Source organism: Chlamydotis macqueenii, chromosome 3 (assembly GCF_036417535.1).
Source record: "Chlamydotis macqueenii isolate bChlMac1 chromosome 3, bChlMac1.mat, whole genome shotgun sequence".
NCBI lineage: Eukaryota > Metazoa > Chordata > Aves > Otidiformes > Otididae > Chlamydotis > Chlamydotis macqueenii.
The window spans coordinates 72,930,097-72,956,985 of record NC_141558.1 but is presented as its reverse complement, the minus strand read 5'-3'; the positions used below and the strand labels follow the sequence as shown (position 1 = coordinate 72,956,985).

The window sequence follows — 26,889 nt, the reverse complement described above, 5'->3', positions numbered from 1 at the left end:
GTTTTAAAAAGAGAATGCAAAAATCAAGCTCAAAAACAACTACCAAAGAAGCAGCAAAACTATTTGTTCTAGCACATCTGCACTTGCAGCATTCAGACAGGAAACTTCTCTAGACCGCCTTCTTTCCAGTTAGTAAGAAATTTTCCTTGGATATTTACAATAAGTTAAAAGTCACAGAATGGTAAGAAGGGATGAGAAAGATACACTGTGTAAAGAAAAACATGATGCTTTAAAGCATAAATAGAACCTGCCAGTGATACCCAAAACAGAAGAAAAATTGCCTGTATATTCAATGTATCTAGTACAGTAAGTGATATTAAATTCAAATTGTAATGACAAGCAGCAGGAGAAACGTTTCATTCTGACAAAGTATTGGATACTATCTCTCTAGGAAAGCAGTCATTTTGTACAAATGCTAAAAAAAAAAAAAAGAAAGTGATGTTTAAGTTCAAACAGAACACCATCACACATTGCTATAGCAAAAATTCAAATTTCATATGGACTAGAGCTAAAATTCTACTCCAATTTTATGATCTGCAAACCAGATAAAATGAAACAGTTCCACGTTTTCTAGTACAGCAAAACACACTTGCACTGGTTTTATGTCATGGCAACTTTAATGATATCTGCCAGAACTGGAGATGGAGGGAGATAGATGAAAAATAAACAGAATTATTCTATAAGCTCAGCCTCCATTTTCTTCTTTTGGGAAGATCAGAGTTTCTCTCCTCTCCCAGCTGAAAAGTGAGTCTTCTCCTCCCAAGACAGCACAGAAGAGATACCTGCAACTCTCCAGTTTCTCCAGACTTCTATTCTCACAGAGCTGAACTGTATCTCATAGGAGAAAGCCACAGAGAGAAGCCAGGCAAATCTCCACTGACACTCCAGGTAGGAGAGGTCAAGCCTCATGACAAGTATTGGACTTAGATCTCTCCATATTCCTATGCCATTAACATGTCAGCAAGTTTATTGCTATTTCTGTGCTACAATCAACTGCTTCCCTTATAATATTTCTTGTAATGTTGGTTAATCCTTTACATGTGTCATCTCCAAAATGCAGAATCAAAAAAAACTTGGCTTTGCTATTTTCCAAGTCCAGGCAAAACGTTGTTACCATTTATGTCCTAAAACTGCCTCCAGAAACTCAAACACAGTTCTATAGTTTTTTAGAAGTCTTTAAATAAATAAATAAATCACTAGTTTACAGAAAAATCCTCCTACATTCTATGCTGTATAACAACTCAAATTGCTCACTAAGAGGATTACTTAATTTATAACACATTGAATCATATAACCCCAGTGCTTATAAAATACATTCACTGGTGCAGGAAAATTGCAAATAGAAAGACTGACATACTTTTTTTTAAAAAAAACCAAAAAAAAACAAAAAAAACCCCGACAACAACAACAAAAAACCCCAAACAAACAAACAAAAAAACCACAAAGACAGAGCTGGTAGAAAAGAAAAAAACATTTCTGGAGAAATGTTAATCATAAGCTGTTACCTGCAGGAGCTTTAGCTTGTGAACTGCTCCCAGCTCTCATGTTGGGCAGAGTTTGTGTTTTTAGTGGACCATCAGGTACCTGCAAAGCCTGTGACCCATCTGAAAATGCTGGTTTCACCAGAAGTTCAGGTCTGGAAGCAATACGTGGCATAGTAGAGGACTGGATATAAGGACCTACTGCTGCCACTCGACTTGGAGCAGAAGCCGCTGGCTGTGGTAAATTCCCATCTGAAGAAACCTGGCCGGGGGGGGGGGGGGGGGGGGGGGGGGCGCAAAGAATAATATTCAAATAATGTTATGCTGCTGTATCCATCCATCAGTTTGAAATAGAAGTCAAAAAGGATCAAACAAGTAGAAAATGATACTCCAATATTAACAATGCTGCTTTAAAAAGAAAAATCTTTAAAAGATATAAACATGAGGTAGTAATAGCAAAAAAGAAAAAAAAAAAAATCCACGACAGCATAAGAAGAGTTCTTGACCATAAAGAGTAAGTAGGTTAACACCAATGTACCATGAAAACAACTTTAATAATACAAGACTTCTACCACGTATGGATAAAAACAAGTCTAGCATCTGAACAGCCTTCCCCACAAGCAAGTTTTTACTTCAGACTGTACAAGCCATAAATGAAGTTGATTTTTTCTTATTAAATATCCCACACTTACTGGTACATTCTCTTTTTGTTGCAGAGCAGCCTTTTTCTTCCACAGGCGCTCTCGCAGTTCATTAACACGCTTATCCATGACTGCCACCTCCGAGTTGCGCTTGTTCAAACACTCCCTCTGTTGCTGCAGCTTGGCATTCTGCTCCTGGTTCAGTTTGTTCCTCAACTGAATAAATTCACAAAGCCAGGGAGGGGGGAGGAGAGGAAAACAACAAAAAATTTAAAAAAAATTAACTTTCAGGATAGGGGACAGGAAACAGCTACAAAGAGAAAAGCCTTCTAAAAAGTCAAGTCATGCTGGCAAACTCAGATTACTTTCTCTGGAGAAATTTTGCAGAAAGGAAAGGTATATACACACTGCATGCTCCTTCCCCTGTTTACCTTGAACCCAGTACAACTAACCCTCCATTCTCAGCACACAGGAAACCAAGCAGCTCTGTCAGGAACAGGAGCAATGTAGTTTCTTTCTGACAAGGCAAGAAAAGATCCAACCAACTTAACTTAAAAGCCTTTAGAGTTGTGGTTCATGAGCTGGCTTTGCATTACCTGTAGCTCCTTGTACAGGCGGTCAAGCTCAGCTACAGCCGACTGGTTGTCATGGTAACCATCAATTCGGCCATTCTTCAGCATCTCCAGTTGCCTGGTGAGTTCCTCTACCTTTGACACCGCCAGCACCAGCTCGCGCTGCTTTTGCTGGAACAAGCTGTTCATCTGTTCAATCTCCTCCACTGGAGAGGACGAGAGAGCACAATAGCTGCCCTGAGAAACAGCCGAGCGTGGGCTGCTTCCAAGGCAGCAGTTAAGGGGACAGAGAGCTCTCTGCCGGCCTCTGGAGCAGTGCTGCACAGACGCTGCAGTCGGCTGCTGCAAACTCATGGTTCCTGTCAAACCAGCTCTTCCTTGAAGCATTTGTAAAAGCAAACACACTAGCAAGACTATGTAAATTAATTCTACTTTAGAGTACTGATGAGAAGGGAAAAAGAACATTTTTTTACTTTCTGAAGTACAGAAACAAATAAAACCACGTTACTAGTCTGCATTTCATTTGTAGAAGCCTAAATTCACTTAATGCTGAAAGACACTCAACCAATAGGCATATTTACGATATTTAAAACTTTGAATTTAAGTTGTAGGAACCCAATGATGAAACACTCAAGCTATTATATTAAACAAAGCCTCAGAGAGCTTTTTAGGGTCAACTACAAATGGCTGTCATCAGCTGCTCCCACTGTCCACAACTGTTGCATTATAGAATAAAGTTTAAGGAATCAGTAAGAGTTTAAGCTAGTACCAAGACCAGACCTGCTGAGGAGGGTGCAGGGAAACAGATACACATGCTCCAAGACCTTGTATTACTCTACCACCCTTTCATTCCTTTAAACAGATGTTTATTTTGTGCAACAGAACCCAAACAGAAGATGCATTCTCCTCATAGAAAAAACACTTTTGCTTTATCTGTAAAGCACCATGCTTCCTAATAAAACAATCTATTGATATTTTACCTTAATAAACCAATATATTTTCATTTGAGTCCAGCTGGAAATGACAAGTTCTGTACATATGTATAGGGGGAGGAAGAAAAGGTAGGCAGAAGAATGTGTGTTGATATAAAGTCTGAAATAAATATTTAATGTTGCATCAACATGCTGAACTGCAAGCACCCAGCTAGTACGGCAGCAAGCCAGACACTAGTCAGATTTCCGTACTCAAGAAAAACCTCAGCCACTTTGGCCATTAAGTTACCTCTTGCATAAAAGGCAACATAGGTATCAGGCCAAGCTTTTTTTACAGGACAAGAAGAAAGAAACATGCTGAACGTGTGGGGTATTTACATCAAGGACGGAAAAAGTTACTACAGTACACAAAAGGTATTCAAGTAAGGAAAAAACCTGCACTGTAATTAAAGAGCAGATATGCTAGGCTCAAAATACCAGGTGCCCTTGCAGGGTATTTTAAAATATAAAAATAAAATATATTTTGTTCTAGGTCATTCAGTAGTTTTCTTGGTAAATACAAGATGTGAAATTGTCAAGATTAACATTTCCTGGAAAGCTGTAAATACCTTCTCTGAATCACCAAAATCACCAGAAATTTTAGCATTCCAAGAACCATCCTTCATGAAAAATCATAGGCTACCTTCCCCACGCAGCAACTCACCTAATTTCCCATTGCTGAGTCTTTTTTGCTCCACATGGCCTTTCAGTGCTCTCACTTTCTTAAGTTTGGCTTCCTGATTCTCAGCAATTTCCTTCAATCTCTTCAGTTTTTCCTGTTCAGCAGCTTGCTGCTGCTGTCGCTGATCTTGCTGTTTCAGGAATTTCAGACGTTGTTCCTGCAGTCAAGACAAGAAATTTTATTTTTTTTAAATGAATATACAGTAAGCTAGTGACCAAAATAGTTTCAAAACTTAATCACCACACAGCTCAGATCAGCTTTAGCCTAGTATCCTAACTTCCTGGAGCATCAAGGGAAGTTTGAGAGAACAGAGCAAACACGTACCGATTCTGTCCCTATACAGTCCTCCAGGTACAACCAATCTGTAGCTCAAGAACCCACTGAAACAGAGGTGGTATCCATGTCTAACAGCCCTTGGAAAATTCTTCCATGAAATTGTTCAAAACCCTTTGAAGCCTAAGAAAAAATTTAGCATTCGTGTTCCACGCTATTCATCAAATTATCATTTAATCTCTACTTGTCTCTTGACTTGCAAGAGCTAATGATTATTTCCTCTCTACCTTCTCCATGTTACTTGCACTTTACAGATCTCTATCATATCTCTATCACTGTTAAGTCATGCTGGAGAATATTAGACATTCTTTATATAGAAGGTATTACATAAATTATTGATCATTTTCAGCACTCTTGATACTTTTAGTAGTTCTGCTAGAACCTCCTTGAGATGGGGGATCATCGTACACCAAAGCTCTGAAAATTTACCATTTCCTGGTAACAATCATCACTGTCACAACACAGAAAAGCCTTCAGTGACCTGGCCCCCATTTATACAACAGACATCATCTTAGTGGAGAGGATCCTTTTGAGTCTCCAAGAGCATAAGAGTAAAATGGTGCACTATCCATTTCTATATAGAGATTTCTATAGTTTAGAGCTAAAAGAAACCACTAGATCACCTACAGAAACTTCCTTTAAATCACTGGTCATTACACAGTGCTTCCAGTTCTGGAGATGATAGATTGTTCCAGTCGTAGGAGAACTACTAAGACTTTCCCAAGCACCACTGACAGTCAAGACTAGCACTGCTTACTAACATTAGAATTCAACACTTCCTCAAAAAATCATCAGTCATATTTAGAAACAGGGACTCTTGTGCACTTAGAATAAAAAAAGAAAGCAAAAACTGAGCTTGCCTTCTGGAAAAAAAAAAAAAAAAAAAACCAAAAAACCAAAAAAAACCAGGCAGCACCTACGGCATATGCACTAGTTTAGAGTCAATCCCACGCAGGAAAATGTCAAAAAATAGATATTACAGCTGATGTCTGAAAACAAAATGCATTTTCCCCCCTCAGAATCTATCTTTGGTATTGCACCTGATTTCAGAAAGCAGGAAAGAGGCAATGCAAAGCCTTTCTTTGAAAAGACATCTAGGAAAGCAGCTTTGTATGGGGGGGAAAACAAAAACAAACAAACAAAAACCACAAAAAAAAACCCAACCAACCAAAAAAAATCTCCCAGTGGGACACCCACAAGGCTACTCTTCTTCAAACCACAGGCCGCAGACACCTACCTGTTGGGTAGCTATCCAGACTTGAACTCGTAATTTTTTTTATTTTTTTATTTTTTTTTTAAGTCCTGTACAACTCACTTTCCAGTAAATATATATTTAACATTCCTATTTCTAGTTTCATATATATATAGTGTTATTTATGAGACCAAGGTCTATTACCATCACCTGTGAGTGAAACTGACAAAAGTTATGAAAGTTTAGGCTCCTCCAATATTTTACACATCCCACCTGGAACTGAGAAGAGGGCAACATTCAGCCTTGGCAAATTAATCAAGGCAGAATAGGTGTTAACTGTGCTGTTAAATTCAAGTGAGAACTCTAATCATTTGGTTGATTGATGTCTTACATTTATAGCTGCACTTTCTTCATACCTGTTCTTACCATAAAACAGAAATAAAGTTTTATTGGCTATTTTGACAGGCCACAGTACCACTTTGCTGGTGCTGCGGAACCATTAGAAAGCCACAGTTTAAAGCACTTCCCTGAGATATTTCAGAAAGCCAAAGGAGCTGAACAAGATGCTGAACATAGCGAGGGGCGGGGGGAACCCAGCTGATATCAAAAGGAGAGAAAAACAGAGAGATAGAGGAAGAGCAGGAAGACAAGAGCCCCAGAGCAGCCTTCTTCCCCTTCAGAGCACGTTCTGAAAGGTATGGGAGCTCATGAACCCAGACAGCTGAGTGCTCTTCAGGATAAGCTTGCATTTAATGATTCTCTGCCAAAAGTAGTGTGCAGCAACAACACAAAGACAAATATTAAATCCATGCCAGCATTCTGCAGATGAATTCAGAGTATTTTTTTCCCCTAAATGATTCAGAAGCACCCTGTGTGCTTTTCATTAGCTTTTCTGTTATCGTTCAGCAAGCATTTTATAAATCACTCTCCTAGTTACTTTTATCACATACATGCCATCTTTTCCAGACAGCTGGCCCAGGAAACCAGGCACACTGAACTCTATCAGGAGAAAGCAAGGTATCATTATAGGACAGCATTGTATCCAGAGACAAAAGCATTGTTCAGTGATCAAACCAGTGAATGGCTGGTCACCACACGGAGGATAAACAGGGCTGGCAGATGAATGACAATGTATTAATGTTATATGCTCTACCCTTTTACTAAGCTACAGGGTCACTTCTATCACTGGCATTGTTTTAATGTTTTATTACTGGATATTTGCATAGGTTGACTTTCAAGTTTAAGAAGAGTGAGCCAAAGAGAGGGAGCCCTCTTTATATGAGGTGAAAAACACCTAAATCCCCCACCCTCCCTCCACCCTATGCGACTCTTACTACCTTTGTTTCTGGTAGTAAACAATCTCATTCCAAACTCACCTTGTTAGCCAGCATTTGCTGTTGAGCCTCAATTTGCTGCTGCTGGCGTGATGCCATTTCCTGAAGTTCAGCCAGTGTCATATCCATTCTTGGAGCACTGACCTGTCAGAGAAAATTCAAAGCATGCTAAGTCTAGAATTTTTAATTTGGCTAGTGTGCAATTCAATAGTGCTACTGCAGAAAAGTATGCTATAGGTCTTTAAAAAATAATAACAACTGAGTATCCAATAAAATAATTAGAAAGAAATGGCATATTTCCATAGTAAAAGAATAAATAGTTGCAAGCTCATACACAAGTGTAGCCCAATCCAGCAATACACATAAGCTGACATCTCTTGAAACATTAATATTTCTAGCAAAATCCCAGCAGCATTTTAAAAAGGTGTTTCAAAGCCCTTTATAATTAAGCTCAGCATGAATCAGCTTTGACTGACTGAGCCCAGAACGCTCAGCACACGGCAGGATGGATCTGTGGTCGTAGGTGTATTGTTGCAATTCAAAGCACTTCAACGTAAGTTGAAGAAAATGGGAAGTTTAAATATAGTGTGGGGGGGAAACCCACCACCTTCAAAAGGTAGCACTATTATTACATTAGTTATCTGTTCACATGTTTCCTGAATCTTGATTCGATCTTATATGCATATTTATATCTTCTGGAGAAAGAATAAGTGACAGACAATGACTTCAACGCTGAAACACTAACTGGTCTCAATTTGAAATCTGAAACTAAGGGATCTCTGGCACAAAACTGAACATGAAAATAAGCAATGAACTGAAGGAAAACAAGAGAAATTTTCAATGGGAGTAGAAAGGGAAAGTGTATTCAATTCGTATGGGTGATCTCAGAGCAGCAAACGTGGATATGACAGCCAACGCATCTTAGAGATTCTTAAGAACTGAAATCAAGGGTGATAATTATTAGAGGCTTTGTGTTTGGTTTAAAGCAGTCATTAGAAATCTCTCCAAGACAGTCTCTTAGTTTCCAGGGTAGGATTTGTACCAGTGTCTCAAAGGAAGGGAAGCCTCCATTCTCACTATACTGGCCATTACATCAAGCACTTACTCCATTTTCTATTTTTCGATCACCAGGCACTTTCACACCATTTCTTTTTAAGGCTGGATCTTGAGATCTTTGTCCAGTCCCTACACAGAAATACAAGATAGTCAAAGACGGTAAGGTATTTTACGATTTTTCTTATCCCTTTAGATATAGCTCTCAATACAAAAGGAGAAACAGTACAATCATTTTGGTTTAGCATCTGAACATCTGTCCTTCCCATGCTCTCACAACTAAGATAAACTTAACTGATGACAAGATATTTTATGAAGAAGCTGCTGTTCAATGTCAACATTTATTTTAAGATATAAGACTGTTTAAAAACAAACAAAAAGCTGAACCAACAGTAGGCTATTTCAGTCAATAGGCCCCTAGTAAGTCTGCATTACATATTAATAGCTACAAGAACGTGTTCCCCTCCACAAATGACACAATAATATCTGGTTAATTCACAGAGGCATTTAGACCACAATATCTTAAAACCAGCATCTAGATGTTCCGGTGTGCCTTTGTCAACTGTCTCACAGAGAACATGAATAACAATAGTTAAAAGTTAGGCACCTATCACGAAAGATGTACCATTTAATCTACAGCTGATTATTTGCACATGAAGTTCAAAAGCACAATTTTTTTTTCTTCCTGGCAGTCATTGCGACCGTAAAGATGCTACTTAACTGGAATCCTACTTTAACGTTTCCATCTAATCAGGTACAAATGGTGTTCAGATGCCAAATAACAAGCTCACTCATTTCCCTGTAGAACATACATGTACTACAGGATGAAGCCATCTCTGTTAGCTTCTTGCCCACTTGATACCTATCTCAAGGGCATATTCCTGCAAGACTAACTGCAGAGCTCTTAACTATTCATTTGCTCTTCCTCAAATGTATTGTTTAGCAATGCTATGGCCAATAAAATGCCAATAATCCTGGCATTTCAAGTCCAGTACCCTGGACTTGAAAAATTACATCCTGACAACAAAACTGCAGTGCAAGATCCTTAGCAGACAGAGATGGCACAGCTTTAACTTTTTATGTACTCATTCTATCATCATTACACATTTCAAATATCAAGATATATTTAACCATTTTAACATATGCTGGTCACAATGCCACTTAACACAAATGGAGTATTTGCAATACTGAGGAAGATTACCAAGGACGAAAACAGAAAAAGGGGAGGAAAAGAATCCATTAGATTGATTTAAAGGTAAAAGTCTTAAGGATTCTACTGAAGAGATTAACATGGGATGCACAGAAAAACCTTGAAAAGCAAAATAATTTTCTTTGTAGGTTTCACATTTAGATGTATAATGCACAGATATTATGTTCTCAGAGAACTTGAGTAGGCAGCTCATTTAATTCTATTCCTGAAACTAATACAAATGTGTAGATTGTGGGAGAAACAGTGAAGAACTCTCTTTTGCCAAGCATGCTAAGTTTACCACCTTGGTAAAATATTATCCAGATGAAACATCCTAAGCCTAAATATTAAATTACGTTATTGGACAACAGTTTGATTACTAAATTTAAAAGAAGAGATCTCTACATATTTAGTTGTGTCTAATATATTTAACAGAGGATGCTCTGGGATGCTGTGGTGATGACCAGGCTAGAAAATCTGCTAAAGTTTCCATTTGGATTAATGCCCTCAGATCTCGCAAGGGAGGATGAAGACTTTACTAAAATGAACAAGTTTTATATTACTAGCATTCCCCACTCATAAGAAAATAACAATTAGACCGAAAAAGGAATGCAGCACCATACTGACAACCAACATTAACAAATAACATATGCAAGCCATTTCCTTAATCAAATGAAACTTAGACAAGTGAACCAGCTGAGATCAATACCTACCTGCTTCCCGGCAGGGAGAGCGTTCATGCCGAAGAAAGAAACGAACCTCACTTCTCTGCATGCCAAAGCGCTGCAAGATATCCAGCATCCGTTCATTATCGGCTATGGGACGTTCTGAAAAGGTAAAAAACAGTTGATTACTGCATCCCTATGTAGCTTAGGCACATACCAAAACAAGCAAAAATATTTGTCCTTTATCTTTCACTTGAACACCTGTTATTACTCAGGTTCAGTGTGTGGACCTAACCCTTGCCCTCACCCAAGGCATTTCTACCTTTCCTTTCTTCTGAAATTGAACCAAACCCTCTGAAAAGCAGATATAGCCTTTTAAAAGTCCGCCCCAAAGGGAGAAGCTGAGGCATCATTGCAGCTCAAAGGGAAGCAAACAGGCAATTCAGAGCCTTCAGCTCAAGTGCCTTAGTTTCGGTATTTGCAAATCATCTCACCCACTTACCACCGCAGGCAGTGTGCTGGCATACCTTTTGCTCCACTTCTGTGGTAGCTCAGACAAACTTATTTCCCAGATTCCCACCCCATCTTCAAGGGCTCCTCTGCCCTACTTCCTACAGGGACTCATTTACTTCCTGTTCCAATGAGAATTAAGAGATTTCCAAGCTCTCAGAGAAGAGGAATTCTCTTAACACTTCCTAAGGATTGCAATCAAATGCTGAATTGCAGCCCTTGTGTTCAAGGTCAGGTAGAAGCACCAAACACCCTGAAGAGACTCCTAGGCAGTACCCAAGGGGTCTGATCCTCTGCAAGCCATCACAGCTCCTGTCACTTCAAGTGTTCTCCTAGAGCTCCTGTCAGCCATAGATCCGGCTTACTTTCCCAGACAGCAAATTTGATGAAGTTCAGATTACCCATGTTTCAAAAGCCGCACGTCTGATAAATCTGGAAAAGCCAAACTATTTTGGATTCATGGCTCAATCCCAATAAGAACTTGCTAATCTTTTCAGACAGTTAAGATGAAGTTTCTTTAAAAGTTACATGCACAAGGTCCACTGAATTTATTTTCCTACTCTTGTTCCCAAGTTCAGTATTCAATTACATCTCTAATTTTTAAGCCTTACTTATTGCCTTTTCATACTACAAAAATCCAGTGGGAGTCTGTATCTACCGCCTTCATTTAGTAGTACTCCTCCCTTTCCATATTACTGCTCTTCCAAATTTTACACACAGAGAGGATATAATTAGAATTACTTATTGGCCTCTAAACCTTTATATAAAACCAATTGCTTTTGGTATTCTAGACATTTTAGCATTCATTTTTACACCTGTGTTAAAAGCAATGGCAAACATTATCAATATATTATAGTAGTCGACTTTATGTAGTCAGGATACTGTCATAGTATCTTATGACAACATCTGAGACTCATGAATAGGTTAGGTCCATTTGTGCCTGCTAGGTGCCAGACAAACAGAATATATTGTTCTGGCCTGAGAAATAAGACAAGCAGACAAAGACTGAAATTAAATACCACCACTTTTACACCAGTTTCATTTTTCCTGGTGTTGCTTCTCTTGGATGTTTCGTTTCATTGTTTAAGCAAGGGGACAAAAAGGAAAAAAAAATAATAAAAGAAAGAAATCAGAGAGTAGTTCATTCATGTTCAATGGAAAGTCTTTCAAAGTTACTATCTTAATATGGAATAATCATTTCAGGAGAAAAAATTGTTGGTGGTAAGTATAAATGTTTTCAGTTTCATAAGAAAAGGAGTCACTAACATATGTTTTCAGCATGTTAAAAGCTCTTTTCAATATAAAAGTGTTTCTTTAAATGAAAATGCTGCAGCTGTGCTCAAGCAATCTAAGAAGGAAAATTTCTGGAGTCACTGTCAAAAGAGATTAGCTTTACCGAATAAGCAAGTAGGTCACTGTTACAGAAAAAGCAGTCTCTTGGCGGTTACTTGTCTAGACAGCTAAAAAGGCTCTTCATCTGCTAAACCTTAATTCAAGGGAAAAAAAAACATGGCAAAACCAAAAAACCAACAGTAGCACTGTCAGATTTCCATCTTAAAGAACATACAGCAGGCTTACGAGACAGATTTGTAGCAGCTCAGCAATACTTCAACTGAAACTCTATAATTAAGGGAGATGCCCTTTACACAAGGATTCTGTCAATACCACTCAAAGGACTTCAAAGGAAGGTCAAAGAGATTTTCAAATACCAAACAAAACTACACTTGGAAAGCTCAAGAACAAAGGACAAACAATCAGACTTTTTTTTTTTCCATTCCTTATCCGTCTCAAAAGGGGCGGGGTGGGCAGCAGAATCTTTATACACACATACACCTTTCGACTGCCTTCCACAGCAGCCAAGGTAGTCGCCTAATTCTAGCAGTAATAGGAAAATCAAGAAAGTTTGCCCTGATACTCATCAAATTTCAAGCAAAACTGGGAGGACAGGGAGAGCAGTAAACTTGCCCCTTCAGGGAGCAGAGTGCCTCAAGCGCACTTGCAGCAATCTTTCAAAGTGCACTTAATGAGGTCTGACAACAGAAGCTAAAATTCCTGAGCAAGCATCAGAAAAAGAGAGAGAGAAGTGATCTAAGAAGGATCTCAGTAACTGGAGTCTCAGAAGTAATTTTCCAACACAAATCTGTTTCTTCCCCAGAAGAAGTTTAATTTGTTCGGTATAAAAATGCAAACAAAATAGAAGTCATGGCATATCTTGACAAAACAAGATAGCGAACTTTTGCTCACATCTAAAATGAGATTAGGTAAAAGCTAAAAGTATCTCTCTCCCCCACTGTCACCCCCCCCCCAAAAAAAATTCCAAGATACACATGAAAACATATCTTGCAAATGGTTGCTAGTGGGTGTTATACAGATGCTTAAGAAAGGATATATTTTATGTGAAACGACATGCATGTACTTCATCCAGTACTCAAGTCTTTTAACATTACGTGATTTGAGACTACTGCGTGTTTTATTATAAAGTACAATTTGGAACTGTACTGTTTTACACACAAACACATCAGTATTTGTATAGAGAAGTAAATAATTAGTAAATATGACAGGATTAGTGAAGGGAACAAGAACAATTTGGTTTCTAAAACAATTGTCAGGGTTTTCACTGCATAAATGGAGGGTACTTTTTTTGGTCTTATGACAATAGTTGCGCAAGTAACATTTAGATATCTGTTCTTCCAGTATCTCATTACATCTTCGCACAGACTAATCTCAGAAAAAAATCTCTGCTTTATGTTTCTGCATCCAGATTATTTTCTTTCCTCTCCTTGAGTACCAAGGAGGCTGACAACTTGATTTTACAAATAAACCTCCAAGTATTACACAGTCCCACTCACCCAGAAGTTCACTTTTCAGCTTAACAAGACCAAGTACTGCCAGACTTCACTTGCCTCTCAGTATAGGTGCTCTCCCTTGATTTCAGGACAATCTCGCTGCCCTTTCTAGCATACTATATATCAACATCTCAAAAGCCAACCAAGAATCCAGGTTCAGGAAATACAAGGAGAGAAGCTGTGCACTCTAGCAGAGCTCCGACACGAGAACCCTGTCCTTTGCCATTATAACTTGTGCTCTTTAACGGGGTGTGGGACTAAGGCTAACTATAAATTCAATGGTTTTACCTAAACCTTTATTTTACTTGTCTTTCACTGCAGACTTTGGTATTGTGTTGATTAGAAAGAGTTGGACAAATCTACAATAAAAACTAAAAGAATCCTTTGCATTCTGGATTAGTGATTTTATTTTACTATAATTTATAAAGAAAATATACTTTCTTTTCTAAGAAGAAGAAAAAAAGTTTGTTGCATTTTTTTTAAACTTAGAAATATCAGAAACATTACATCTCTGTAAGAAGGGACTAAAAATCAAGAGATACCTGAGTTATCTCATGCTATTAAACAAACATCCAGCTGACCAAAGACTTCTTTGAACTGGTTTGAGCCCGAGCCAACAGCAGAGGAAGACAGCAACATAAGCCCTTATCATATGATTCTTTTATATTTTGTTGAAGTATCTCAAAAAAAAAGTTGGATCAAATATAATTATTTTTCATTACTTAAAATCTTGTCTGTGATTCATCTGTTCCACACCTCTGGATGGCTACCAGTATCTAACAAGTGCCATGGAGACAGAAGACAGTCAAGAGTCCTTTCCTATTTAAGCCCTGAAAAGTTAGCCACACTTCAGCTTTTGATTTGCTTGTTGACATGTTCTCTAATTCCAACAGAGCACTGCAAGCTACGGAGATCTGAACTTCCAAGACAAGATCAGCAAGAACACAGGAAAAAAAAAACAAAACAAAACAACAACAACAAAAAAACAAAAAAAACCACCACACCCACCAGCCAGAACCGACCACATACATAAAACCCACTTCCACAGGCTTAAGAGGACAGAGGACAGTCAAAATTAGTTTCTACATCCTCCCTCCCACCCACCACACACCTTTTCTAGAGAACTTCACATCAGACAACTCCTACTACTTGTGATAACACTCCTTCCCTTCCAAACTCAATTAACATGATGGGGAACAACAAAGATGTCACCAGAAAATTGAAGTTTTCCTTTGCCACTGCAAGTGAATGAATGGCTATGGGGTTGAAGAAATGACTCTGACTGGGTCACAGAACTACTGATACTTATTACTTCAAAACCCCCCCAGAGGCCACTGGGATCCCAGTGTGGGGAGGAGGAGGAGGAAAATAAAACAACTCCCCCACACCTTTTATAGACTCATTTGAGTCAGAAAAGGGCTGCATACACATAAGAACATCTGCATGCAGGATTCTCCTTCTTTTGCTTTTAACTCACTTTTGCATGTGTGAGCCTTTCTGTAGATACATTATCATACAGCAGGTCTGACAACAGATTAACAAAACTGTAAGGCAGAAACCCTTTGGGACAGGACCATGTCTGTCAGGTCTCCATGCACAACCTTATTAGAAGCAGTGAATGCCCAGTAATTCACAAAGTGTGAGCCTAACCTACCTGAGCCACACCACACTTCAGCCAGGTGGCACTCGCTCTCACCAGGCTCCTTGCACAGCTCCACCACATCTCTGCAGGTTGTTTCGGGGGTGACTGGCACCTCAGTGAAGTGCTGCTCGTTGTTACTGAGGTACACTGTGAGAAACATCTGGAAAAGACAAAGGCAACAGTACACACTTACTTTAGAACACAAAGCTAGACTGTACATCAGAGTCCCAATCCTCTCATTAAATGCATTATTTTCAACACAATTGTATCATTTGCTATCAACTACTGTGCCTGCAGAATTTTGAAACAAAACCAAATTTCTTTTTAAGGTACAAGCAAGTAAGACATTACAGAGGTAACTCTCTGCTCAACTACATTACATTGCTGGAGGATTGTCCTGTTTTAAATCTGGACCTATTGCTCCTCCCTTCTCTCTTCAGGTGATGTGTAAAATCTCCTCCCACCTTACTATACATATATATTGCATCCATTTGATACAGCAGGAGAAACAGTCACTGAGAGTCCAGAAATACTAATTACAGTGGAAAAACAATGGCAATTACATCTCAAAAAAAAAAAAAAAAAAAAGAAAAGAGAGAGAGACTGGCGCTTACTACATAAGCCATGGAAACATAATCTGCATTTCCATAATACATTTCATTGGAAGGTTTCTTAGAAACACAAGTCAACTTGCTACGCCCTTAGGGTCAGTTTGAATACAAGGTGTCCCCCACAAATACCATTCACAGGAAAGCAAGGATATTTTACTTGGCTTCCTCTTCACAGCTGTAAAAGGATTTTTGATCTTTGGTTATTATTCTACATAAACACACCACACAGCTAGATGTTATTCTTGCCCATGTCTTTCCTGTCACAACTAGAAAATTATCATTTTAAAAATTAGTTGCCTTATTTGATAGAAAACATTGCTGATTACTGCCTCTGAACAGCACCTCGCTGTATGCTATTAATATTAAACTGCTATCAAAGTTTAGCTGCTAGCTAAAAATTAATGTCAATTCTCTTCTGAGACCTGTTCTCAACTTCAGTATCAACTGGCTGCTAGCCACATGACTTCCAGCAACACAAAAATCAGTCAAATGTCTCCAAAAAGCAACTACTCCACTAAGCATTTCAAGCAATACAAACCTTATCAATAGGCTACACAGTTCAATCTTTTTCATACAGCTGGAAAAGTTGTTTTTCCAGAAAAAGACACAAATCCTTGCTTGCCCTCATTTTTAGAGAGTAAAAGGGTTATACATCCTTACAAAAATAATGCAAAGGTTTAAAAAAAAAGTCCAAATGAAACAAGACAAAAGACAGGTATAAATAACCTTCTAAATTTAAAGGGGGGAGGGGGGAACCACCAAACCACAAAGCATTACCACAAGCATTATTTCTGTGATTTTGTATAAATACTCTGGAATAAGTATTTTGATGTCACTGAAAAGTGAAAGTTAGCCCCATCTTCTTCAGTTTTAGGAAACCCCTCTCGGGGATTCTCCCAGAATACAACCATGCACATGCACGTCTCTGATGTCTCCAAAGCCTTTCCAGGGCTCTTTCGAGTACCAAGATCCCCTCCACCCCAATAAGAGAAGCTGTCTTTATTATTTTAAAAACTTCAATGAAAACACTCCACATTCAGCACGTCTTGTTATAAAGAGTGTAAGTATTCATCCCACTTGTGGCATAGTATTCAGGGCCCAGGGACTGCACCAGATTTAGCACCAAGAGCATGCAGAGTTTCTGATCTTTGGTTTTCCCCAGCTCCTCAAGACAAGAGTTTTTGATAAATTCTTAAAGACCTTTTACAAATATTCACAGAGTGGAAAAAGCCTGCTGGAAGAGTTCAAAACTGCGTTGAATCCTTAGGAAAATGTTTAGATCCCCCAACCATTTCCTTGCCACAAGATGGGGGGGGGAACCACAAAACCAAACTCAAAACAACAAACCACCACACCCCAAACCCAAACACTTGGAGCTTTTAAGGAGAATAATTAGGAAACAGAATGTGGAAAAGGCTAAAGCAGCAACAGAATTCCAGTTACTGACAGAAGCCAGAGAATCCTGGGGAGGGCAGGCAGGCAGATGGAGCATGACACTGAGTGCCTGAGGTTTTTAGCTTGAATCAGGGCTGCTGATCGCTCCACAGCTCTGCTCTTGGATGGGAGCATCCCGCCTGCCAGCTAGGGTCACAGCTGCTCACCCACAGGTGGCAGGGAATTTGTTTTAACACTGCTCCCTCTCCGGTATGCTTTGTGTGGGCCAGAGCTGTGCGGCAGGCAGTCAGGTAGAATCAAGGTAGGATCAGCTTACCACATACACTTATTATATAGTCAAGACTGGTGCAACCATTGTGCTGTTTACAGCACAGCGCACTGGAGCACTGACCTAAATTAAGAGAAAGCTTTCCAAGCAGGAACTCCGATACTCAGCTTTAATCTTTTGTCATTGAGCACGCCATCTTTTGTATCTAGTGTTTCTAGAGGAGGCTGACAGCAAGGAACCATGTAAGAATACCACTTAATCACAAAAATTGGGGCAGAAAAGTATAAAATAAAAAAGAGGTTCCCAAATAGCTCTAGAGCAGGGTTATACGAGTATGTAAAACACATCATCCCATCAACATTTAATGCTGTGTAACTTTGAATTCTGAACAACACTAAATCGCACAGTCTGTGTATCTGCGGTAACATTTGTTAGTTTTAAAAGATAATCTCACAGATGGAATTAAAAGAAAATTATACAAAACATGGTATTATACACAAAGCAGACCTAATCTGACCCTAGCAGGGCTGTTCACTCTTCAGTGTGCCTGTTTATATCCAGTTGTTAATCCTTAGGATTTACCAATATGGACAACTACGCAGGAAGGATCACGAGTTGCCATTTCAATCCACAATGCTCAGGATCATTACTAACACATTAAGCCAAGAGCACTCAAAGCTGGTGTATGGGGGCCATTTCTGAGACTTAGTAGTGTCGACATTTCCTCTATCTCATGTATTCTAGGAACTGGGGCGGGGGGGGGAGGGGAAAGCAAGCAAACTGTAAATTCCTTAAAAACATACCTCAAAGTCTTAAGTATCTAAAGCAACTAAAAGGCTACAAAATTGACGTGACCTTCACACTTCCCTTTAGCTCCAAGGACAATCCTGACATGATTTAGAAGTCTAAGTAGTTGTGTTCTTCCTCTCCCACCCAAAAGGCTGTAACATTTATTACGGTGCAGGGGAGAGGCAAGGAGCAAGGTCTGCCTGCTCCACTGCCTGCATATCTGTGAGGTCTCCTGTGGTAGCCTGCTCCCCATCTTGCCGCATCAGTGCCTTGGGCAACCACAGAGCATAGAGTATCCATCACAGAGATGTCTCTCTCCACAGAGAGGGCTGGAAAATGTAGAAGCTGGTGTGAACCAAAAGCCTGCTATGGTTTCTCAGCACTGTTTGTAACCCTTGATGGCTGCTATGGCTTCCAACACCTTGCACTGGCATACCAAGGAATCAACCTTCCACTGGGAATGGTTCAAATGTCACATTTATTAACCACCCTACCAGCTAGTTCATATTTGCCACAGGAAAAAACAAAGGAAACAAGAATACTCTCATGACACCTTGCTCAGAAGTTTGAATCCTATAGATTGCACCAAGCTAGAGTGTAAAGAGGTCTTTTGCTCCTTCCTGAAGCCAAAGATATTAAGACAGTTATATACAGGCATCCAGGAATTAAGACAGAAGGAAAAAAAAGAAAAAAAACATACAAGAATTCAGTTTCAAGCTAGGCACAAATAAAAGACTTGACAAAAAAAGAGGAAGACAAATTTCAGTCAGACCTTGCACTTCTTTTAAAGACAGCATCCAGACAAATATTGAAATATCTGACAATATCATATAGCCTTATATCAGGGTTTTTTCCTCTCTTAAACTTTCAAAGATTAAGTTTTACAAATGCCCAGTATACAGGCTGAGCACTCATAAACACAAGTCGGGCCCCTAACTAAGTTCTAAACTAAAGATTTCCCCCTCATTCCCTGCCCCATCCCCTAGATGTACTCACTGTCTCAAGTGCTGTGGCATACTTCCAAGAAACAAGGGATGGATGTGTCGTGTACCTACTGAAGCAGCTCCTTTTAAAATCACATCACAGATTTCAGCTGACTCTGCTACAGCTTAGAAAATAAAAGTTTGCAGTTATGGAGCCACCAAATGAGGCAGTTCGAACAGATGCACCAAGGGCATCAAATGGATGACGAAGGACACATGAGCTAAAGCAAGAGATGTTCCACGCAAAAACAAACTGCTACATATTACTTACACACACCTGAACAGCTAAGTAGAGTACCGAACATAAAGGAGGACTTTATGTCTCAAAAAAGCCTGCCACCTAAGACAATCCAAATCTGTATGAACTACAACTTTGGGTCCTTTCAGCATGAAATATATAATTTTGTTCTAAGCCATAGTATTTATGCATCACCTCCAACTACAGCCACTAAGTCTGGACTGTAACACACCCAGGAACAGGAAGAGAATGTAGCAAGAAAAGCAACTAAACAGGAGGACAGAAGAGGGCATCAATTAAAACAAGTCACACCCTACTTCATAACCCGCCAACTCTCTTCTGCACATCAGTCCCATATAGCCTAGGCCCAAAAACCTGACCCATTTGTTGTTAAACTCATCAACAGGATCATTTTGCCCAATCACACTGATATTAAATACGAGATAACACATCTCAACATCTGCAAATAAGTTTTCAATTGAAAGTAAAATCATAGAATCATAGAACGGTTTGGGTTGGAAGTGACCTTTAAAGGTCATCTAGTCCAACCCCCCTGCAAGGAGCAGGGACATCTCCAACCAGATCAGGTTGCTCAGAGCTCCATCCAACCTGGCCTTGAATGTTTCCAGGGATGGGGCATCCACCACCCCTCTGGGCAACCTGTTCCAGTGTAATTATTTATTTTCCAGTAAAACATTTAAGAATGTCTAGCTCTAAAAAAGTGCTAGGCAATGAACACACTACATTTTGGCTGCTTTGTCATATTAAAACAAACAAACAAACAAAAAACCAAAAACAAAAAAACCCAACCCAGCTTCCAAATCTGTTTGTAATATGAACCTGATGTAACACATGCTTTACAGTTTACATCCATCCAACAAGATATCATTTCATATCAAAGATCTCCTATCAATTTTCTCCTGAGATCATAAGACCTCAATTACTGATTAAAAGAGGGGAGAAACAGAAACGCAATTTACTTGTCAGCTTTGATGGTCCTTCTGTAAGGATGAGACTTCTCTTACGCCATTAGAAAACTATCACAGATTGTAAGTACTAAAAGGCTGTTAATTAAACATTTTCTAATTAATACACTAATAATATTCAATTATCCAGGATGCAAGTATTCAGCAGAAAACTCCATTATTGTGCATGATGTAAATTAGAATACAAGGACTTCATTAATTCCTGAAACTACCTGAGTTTAAAAGAATTAACATACTTTTTCATCCTCAACAGTTTCTAGTTAAATATCTAATTCAGATCCTAAAACTTCAACAACAGAAAACATTCTTCAAGGGTAAAATTCAGTCTCTTAGAAAATATTATAATCAAGTAGAGAATTGATTTTTTTAAAAAAACACCCCTAACTTAACCCTGGTTTATGCTACTTGATGAATTCTTAACTTTATTCAGTCTTACTGCACAGTATGTAATATACAATACAAACTGTGGCATCTATTCACATAGTGTTTTTCCTCTTCAAAGCATCTTATGACCAGGAAGTCGTGACACAAGCAAGCAGTTTCCTACTTTACAGGCAGGGAAACTGAGGCGTACAGAAGGTAATGACAGACACAATAACATTATTTGGTTGCCAAACAAGCATATTGCCTCTGGAAACAGTGATTCATTTCATTACCTTGCATTAGCTAATAATAGAATTCTGTACCACGTTCCATATTCCTTGCATTTTAGACCAAAACCTAACACCCTTGAACCACACAATACTAGTGTTGGGGTTTTTATATTTCCATAACACAGCTAAGTAATAGTCTTAGCTTGCATAACAAATTTTCTTAGCTCCCATTTTTAAGGAGGCATTAAAAGTCACTCTTAAGTTTAACAATGCAATGCTTTGCAGTAATACTCTATTGTTATCTGAGTTATACCTATCATATTACACTGCAAATGTTTCAACATATGCAATATATCTTCCTACAGCACGGAGAGCATGTACACCTGATGTGCTGTATAAACAAGCCTCCAAAAAGGAGCTCATAGCACGCCCTTCAATGACATTTCTACACAGTGTGGTTACACAGCAGCAATATACATCAATACAGAAAATATATTTCACAAGTATGTGAAATAGCTTTTTTTAAACACTGTGTGGGATGCAAAATAATTAGAACAATCTAATTTAGATCCTGAACTAAAATATATTTCTAGAAGTTAATTTTAGGCAGCTGAAAAACTAGCAACACAGAATTTTTAGAATTAATAGATCAACTATCCAATTTCAAGTACAGACAGAAATGAGAAATAACTGCTTCCACCTGCAGACCTGATACCCACAGTTTTAACCACAAACAAGTCTTTCCTGATAAATACAAAATCCCTCCAAATAGAGAGTTTTAAATGGAAGTCTTGCATCTTACCTAGTGGGAACACTGATGCTGCACCTTCCCAGATAGCTGCAAAGAAATCAGCTGCTAAAATAGATATTTTTGCTGACTTGATGCAACTTTCTAAACAACAGAAGACAGCCTGCACAACAGCACATTTCCCTGTTCCAATAAGCAGCATTCTCAGCTGGTGCATGGTTACAGCTCTCCATTTAATGCAAAGTATACCTCAACGAAAAAGTAATTCAGCAATTCTTTTGCATCAAGTTCCTCAGAACCCTAAAACAGTCCTTCAGTAGGAAATACGCTCGCTGATTGTACCTGAAGATTAAGATAAGCAAAAGATTAAGGTAAGCAAAAGATTATAATAGACTTACTAGGAGACAAGCACACAGGATGATTGGTATCCCAGATCATTTTCACATTCAGCTGTTCAATAAAGCTAGGTTCAACAGAAATGCAGAGTAAAGTTTAAAATTTCCCTCAGCCACACCCAAATGCATGGAGTTAGGTTCTTACCGTCTCACTTGCCGCAAACACTACTCCGTTTATATTGCACTGGCTTTTGGCCATAAATATGAGAAAGGAAGCTATGATGCAAAGTAGGTGGAGTACAGTAGGAAGCACCATGGGATTGTTCAGATTATTCCCAGTCTATATAAAGCACTACCCTTTTCCCTTTCAATTGTATCACAGGAGAAAACAAGACTCAGCCTTTGCTCTCAAAGGCATGGTTGTTTCTGCTTGTATAGGTAATTTTAAAGATAAGTTCATTATGTGTTTGTTTTTTTATCTTTGGTAAAAATGTCAATTTTTTTCCAGAACTTAAAATACAACGTACATTTATGTGCGCTTTTGGCAGGATGGGGAAAAAAGAGCTGAAAACAGCAAAGAGGAAGCTCCCTTCCTTTTTTTCCCCTCTCTTACCCTTAATGTAGAGAGAACAGAATGAAAACCATCTGGTTTTGGTACACACCAGTCAAACTAGGCAAACGCTATAGCACAAACGCCACATTACATCTTACTATCAGGCATGCATCTGAATCATCTTAAGGGAATTTGAAGAGCTGCAAGGAAAACAGTCTGAGTTCTGGCCAAGCATTGTGACCATCTGAAGTTAATGGATGTAGGTTCACAACCCTCCCACTTCATGGACTGCAACCTCAAAGGCAGAACTCAGTGCTTCATTTCAGACTCACAAACAAGAAGATGCAGTTACTATCTTCCCAACAAGCCTTACAGGAAATCATTATCATCTTAGTTTAGCCATTCTAGTTTTATGAAATCTGTCAGGCATAGCTCAGGACTGGTAAATAGACTCCTAACCTACATCCTTCCTCTTTCAGTAGGGCATTATGCACAAGGTCATTAAGAAGAGATCTTTCCAAAGGCTTTTACTTTGAACTCAAGTTACATTTTCTGACGTGATGTTTTTCTTCAGTCATTCTCATACACAAGAAGAGAGCAAAAGTCCTCCCATAAGCCAGACATCAGAAAGGTCTATGCAAATGAAGCTCGTTATTTTGGATGAATGCTAAGCACAGGCGCAAGACACTCCATGCTCCTTGGCTGAGCTACCACCTACCACTGAAGGCAAGAATGTCTCAAATCAAGTCTGGCTTTTAAGTCACTTACCTGCAGTGGAAAAGTGTATCTATTATAATGTCAGCATTAAGCAGAAAAAAAAAAAAATGTTCTAGAAGGTATGGGTCAGTTTGCTTGTTGTTTTTTTTTTTTTTTTTAAGATATATAAACTAAATTTATTTCAGTAACATAGGTAGGAAACCACAGACTTTTACTGAGCACCCACATTTGACAACACATCATGTACAGCTCACGCTGCTCAGACCTGACTCCACACTTGGATTTGCACCAATTTTGTTAAACAACTGCAGGAATTCAGGGCAAACAAACTGTAAATATATTCTTCATATTGTACCACACAGCAGCACGTTCACAGATCTCTTCCCATTGCCATCTGTGAAGTTGTTCTCCTCCACGCATTTCCCCTCCCCAAATACTCTTCCTTTTCTCCCCAGCTCTTTCCTCTTGGCTCCTTAAAGCCACCGCTTTTGCACTGTTGGACACTTCACCAAAAACCGCTGCAAGTTGACTGGCAGAAAAGGAAGCCTACACATGGTGTTTGGACTTGTACTGTTAGTGTCCTACTTGGAGCTGAGCTTGCTCCTTCTCTTCCTGGAGTCAGCGAAGGAGAATTGGGTCTTTGGAGGCTTGCCCCTTCAGGCAGACTCTGCCTTATCTTCTGCGTTCAGCAATGAGTTATAAACACTTGGTACACAAGAAGAAAGCAATTAATATTATTTTCAGGCAGAAAAAAAAAATGATACCACATAATTCTTACAATAGGTACTATGCTCTGGAAAAGGCTAACAGTCTTAACTCATACAACATAACCACAGGGGTTTACAGTTGTTTCTCCTCCCATTCTTGAGTATCGCAATATACATTGCGCCTAACAAGAGCCTAAAGCCAAGGCAACATCCAAGCATAATGAGCGGGGTTATGAACTCAAGCTTAAGCCTGAATCATCTCAACTTTCTGTACTTGAGTCAAACCCAGAGGCAGTTTTTGTACTTAAAAAAAAAAAAAAACCAAAACTAAATAAAGGAAAATAAAAAAGAAACTAAGCTGCTCTTGCTACTCTAGAGCTTTGCATCCCCCACACTGGGAATAAGTGTTACTGTTCTCTTAGCCTCCTGGACAGCTACAGGCCAATAAAAAGTCATACTAAGTGCTGCCTGTCAGGACACTTGAGAATTATACCTCTCAAAATAGTCCTTTAAGATGGATGTATATTCTTACAATGAAAGGAAGGCCTCTTATTTTTCCTGGTAATCAAAAAAAGACTTTGTACAAGCCAGGAGCCTTCACGGAAAAAAGCAAAGTTACACCCACATCAGGGATGAAAGCATATTTAACACAACCTACACCTAAACAAAACAGGCTATCACAGTAAACCGGCACCTATACCACCCACACCACACCGCCTACTGGCTAAGATACCAACTCTTTACTGCATCTAAGAATACTCATTTTCTGCTTTTCCAGCCAACACCTAATAATCTCACCAATAAAAAGATGATCAACAGTCACACCAGGAAGCACTCAATCTCAGCTCACCAGAAGATGCAAGTCAAATCCACATCAAGCAAATTTATTACCTTCTATATACTGGCAAAAGAGGGCTGTGCCTCTGCCAAAATCTGTGTTCTAGCTCCATGAAACAGATCTATGACAAACCAAAACACTCATGACATGCACAGGTAGGTCAGAGGACACGCCACTTCTGACACCTGAAACAGTGACACATGTTTAACCACATGGGTAATTCCACTGTGGGGAAAGTCATAGGACAGACTGTTTGGGCTGTTCCGTGATATAAGCTGACCACTCCGGTACCCTGAAGTGCATTACTACTATGTGAAATTCAGGAGCATTTTAGTGCACTGCAGTTTGACATCTCCTTTATGTTGCAACCCCAGAACACACTGTTCAGCCATCTACTTTTGGGACAAGCAAAAAAGAAACAAACCCAAACTAAGAATTTCAGACCACATACCACAACAGTCTGCGTACTTTACCGCTTTCAAGGTCAGCTCTGGCTTCCTATATACTTGCCTTCAGGAAGCAGAGGCTTCCTGCTATATGAGCTTCTCAGTCTCACCAGGATAAAGATACGTTTGTGTTAGTCCAACTTAATCCTTGCTTAATCCTCGAATGAGAATACCCAAAGATGGTGGAGAAATTCCCCTCTGTTATCATCTCTCAAGACAACATGGAGGTTAAGGAAAGCATAAGGTATCATCTGACTGCTATAGCTTAGCCAACATAAATGGTGAGCTGACAGACGCAAACCATGCTCTTCTCAAATCCCCCCCCCAACTATGTCTGATCATGCAGCCACATGGCAAATCACTTCCACCATATAAGCCTTTTTGTTGCTTTTTGCCTTTAGTGTAGGTAGCATTTCCTCCCGACCGTCACCCGCCTCCTTACTAAATTCAAGGGGAAGCTACAAAAGACATGTGGCTTTGGGTAGGGATGGAAACCAAAGGAACAAGACCATCCATTTGAGCAGCATCCTACTATTAAATTAATTAGGTGTAATGTCACACCATACCTTTGCAGAAGGGTAACCCTTTCCAATTCATCACCAGTTCTGGGTAGGAATGCACTCCTATTGCAATGGAAGTGTACCTTGAAGAATGATCTTTGCTCACTGCCAGGGCACTGAGAGTGAGCGGCCCATGCATGGCACTGCAGGCAATCAACATAGCCACCAGCAATGCTAAAGACAACCAGCATGAAATGCCTGTGCTTGGTGATTATATCTATCTGACAACAACAGCTAAAGTTATTATTCACAGCCATAAAGAAGGGCTTTTGTCCTACTGTTTCTGGGCTGCAAGCATGCAGGAAGTCATTAACAACTGTGCAGATATTGAAGAATATTATGCTAGAGCAGCACGCATCCAACTGGCACAGAAGACACATTGAGCTTTTGCACTAAAACAGATGGATCTTTTTTTTGTTATTTTGCAAGTTAAAAGGGACCAGTGGAGCTATTTCAACACTGGAAACAATAGATGGTTAGATGGTTTTGGTCAACTACGTTATAATGGGATATGTACAACTTACCCAGTAGAGCAGAACCAGGAAGGAGAAATCTTGCCCCTCCAAGCACCCAGCCTGGCCTAACCTTTGCTCCTGTAAGGTGGAGCTCTACATGCTTTAGCCTTCATCAGGAAACATTCAGTTACTATAACAGAAGCTGCAGAAGGATGGCAGATTGTACAGCTGATCACTGTCTGACAGGTTTTATTTAAGTGCCGCTCACTCCTCAGAGCTCTTTCTAGGCAATACCAGGCTCTACACAGACATGCCAGCTGAGAAGTGAAGGAAGGGAGAGCAGTTCACCACAGCAAGGCAGCAGGCTTGCTGGGTGGCTCTGCATGTTGTCACCATCAGACCCATGACAGCGATCTTCGCAGATGGCCTTATGTGAAACAGTGGTTAACTGAGGCGATGTTACAGCTATTTTAAATGAATTAAACAAAACAGATTTCACTCAAATCGACATTTATATTATGCTGGGCTTCTCAACAGACTTCTTTTGCCCCAAGAA

The 26,889-nt window shown here is 39.4% G+C and overlaps 1 protein-coding gene across 1 annotated transcript in view; it reads right to left on the bottom strand.

Annotated features, from left to right (window-relative positions):
• TP53BP2 (tumor protein p53 binding protein 2) overlaps positions 1-26,889 on the bottom strand; it is a 50,223-nt gene that overhangs the window by 13,697 nt on the left and 9,637 nt on the right. The window contains exons 2-9 of the mRNA XM_086745814.1: positions 15,124-15,271; positions 10,162-10,275; positions 8,312-8,391; positions 7,249-7,350; positions 4,330-4,504; positions 2,719-2,900; positions 2,174-2,338; positions 1,506-1,743 (exon numbers count right to left, since the gene is read on the bottom strand). Coding sequence (XP_086601940.1) covers positions 1,506-1,743; positions 2,174-2,338; positions 2,719-2,900; positions 4,330-4,504; positions 7,249-7,350; positions 8,312-8,391; positions 10,162-10,275; positions 15,124-15,271 — 1,204 coding nt within the window. The remainder of the gene's footprint in view (positions 1-1,505; positions 1,744-2,173; positions 2,339-2,718; positions 2,901-4,329; positions 4,505-7,248; positions 7,351-8,311; positions 8,392-10,161; positions 10,276-15,123; positions 15,272-26,889) is intronic.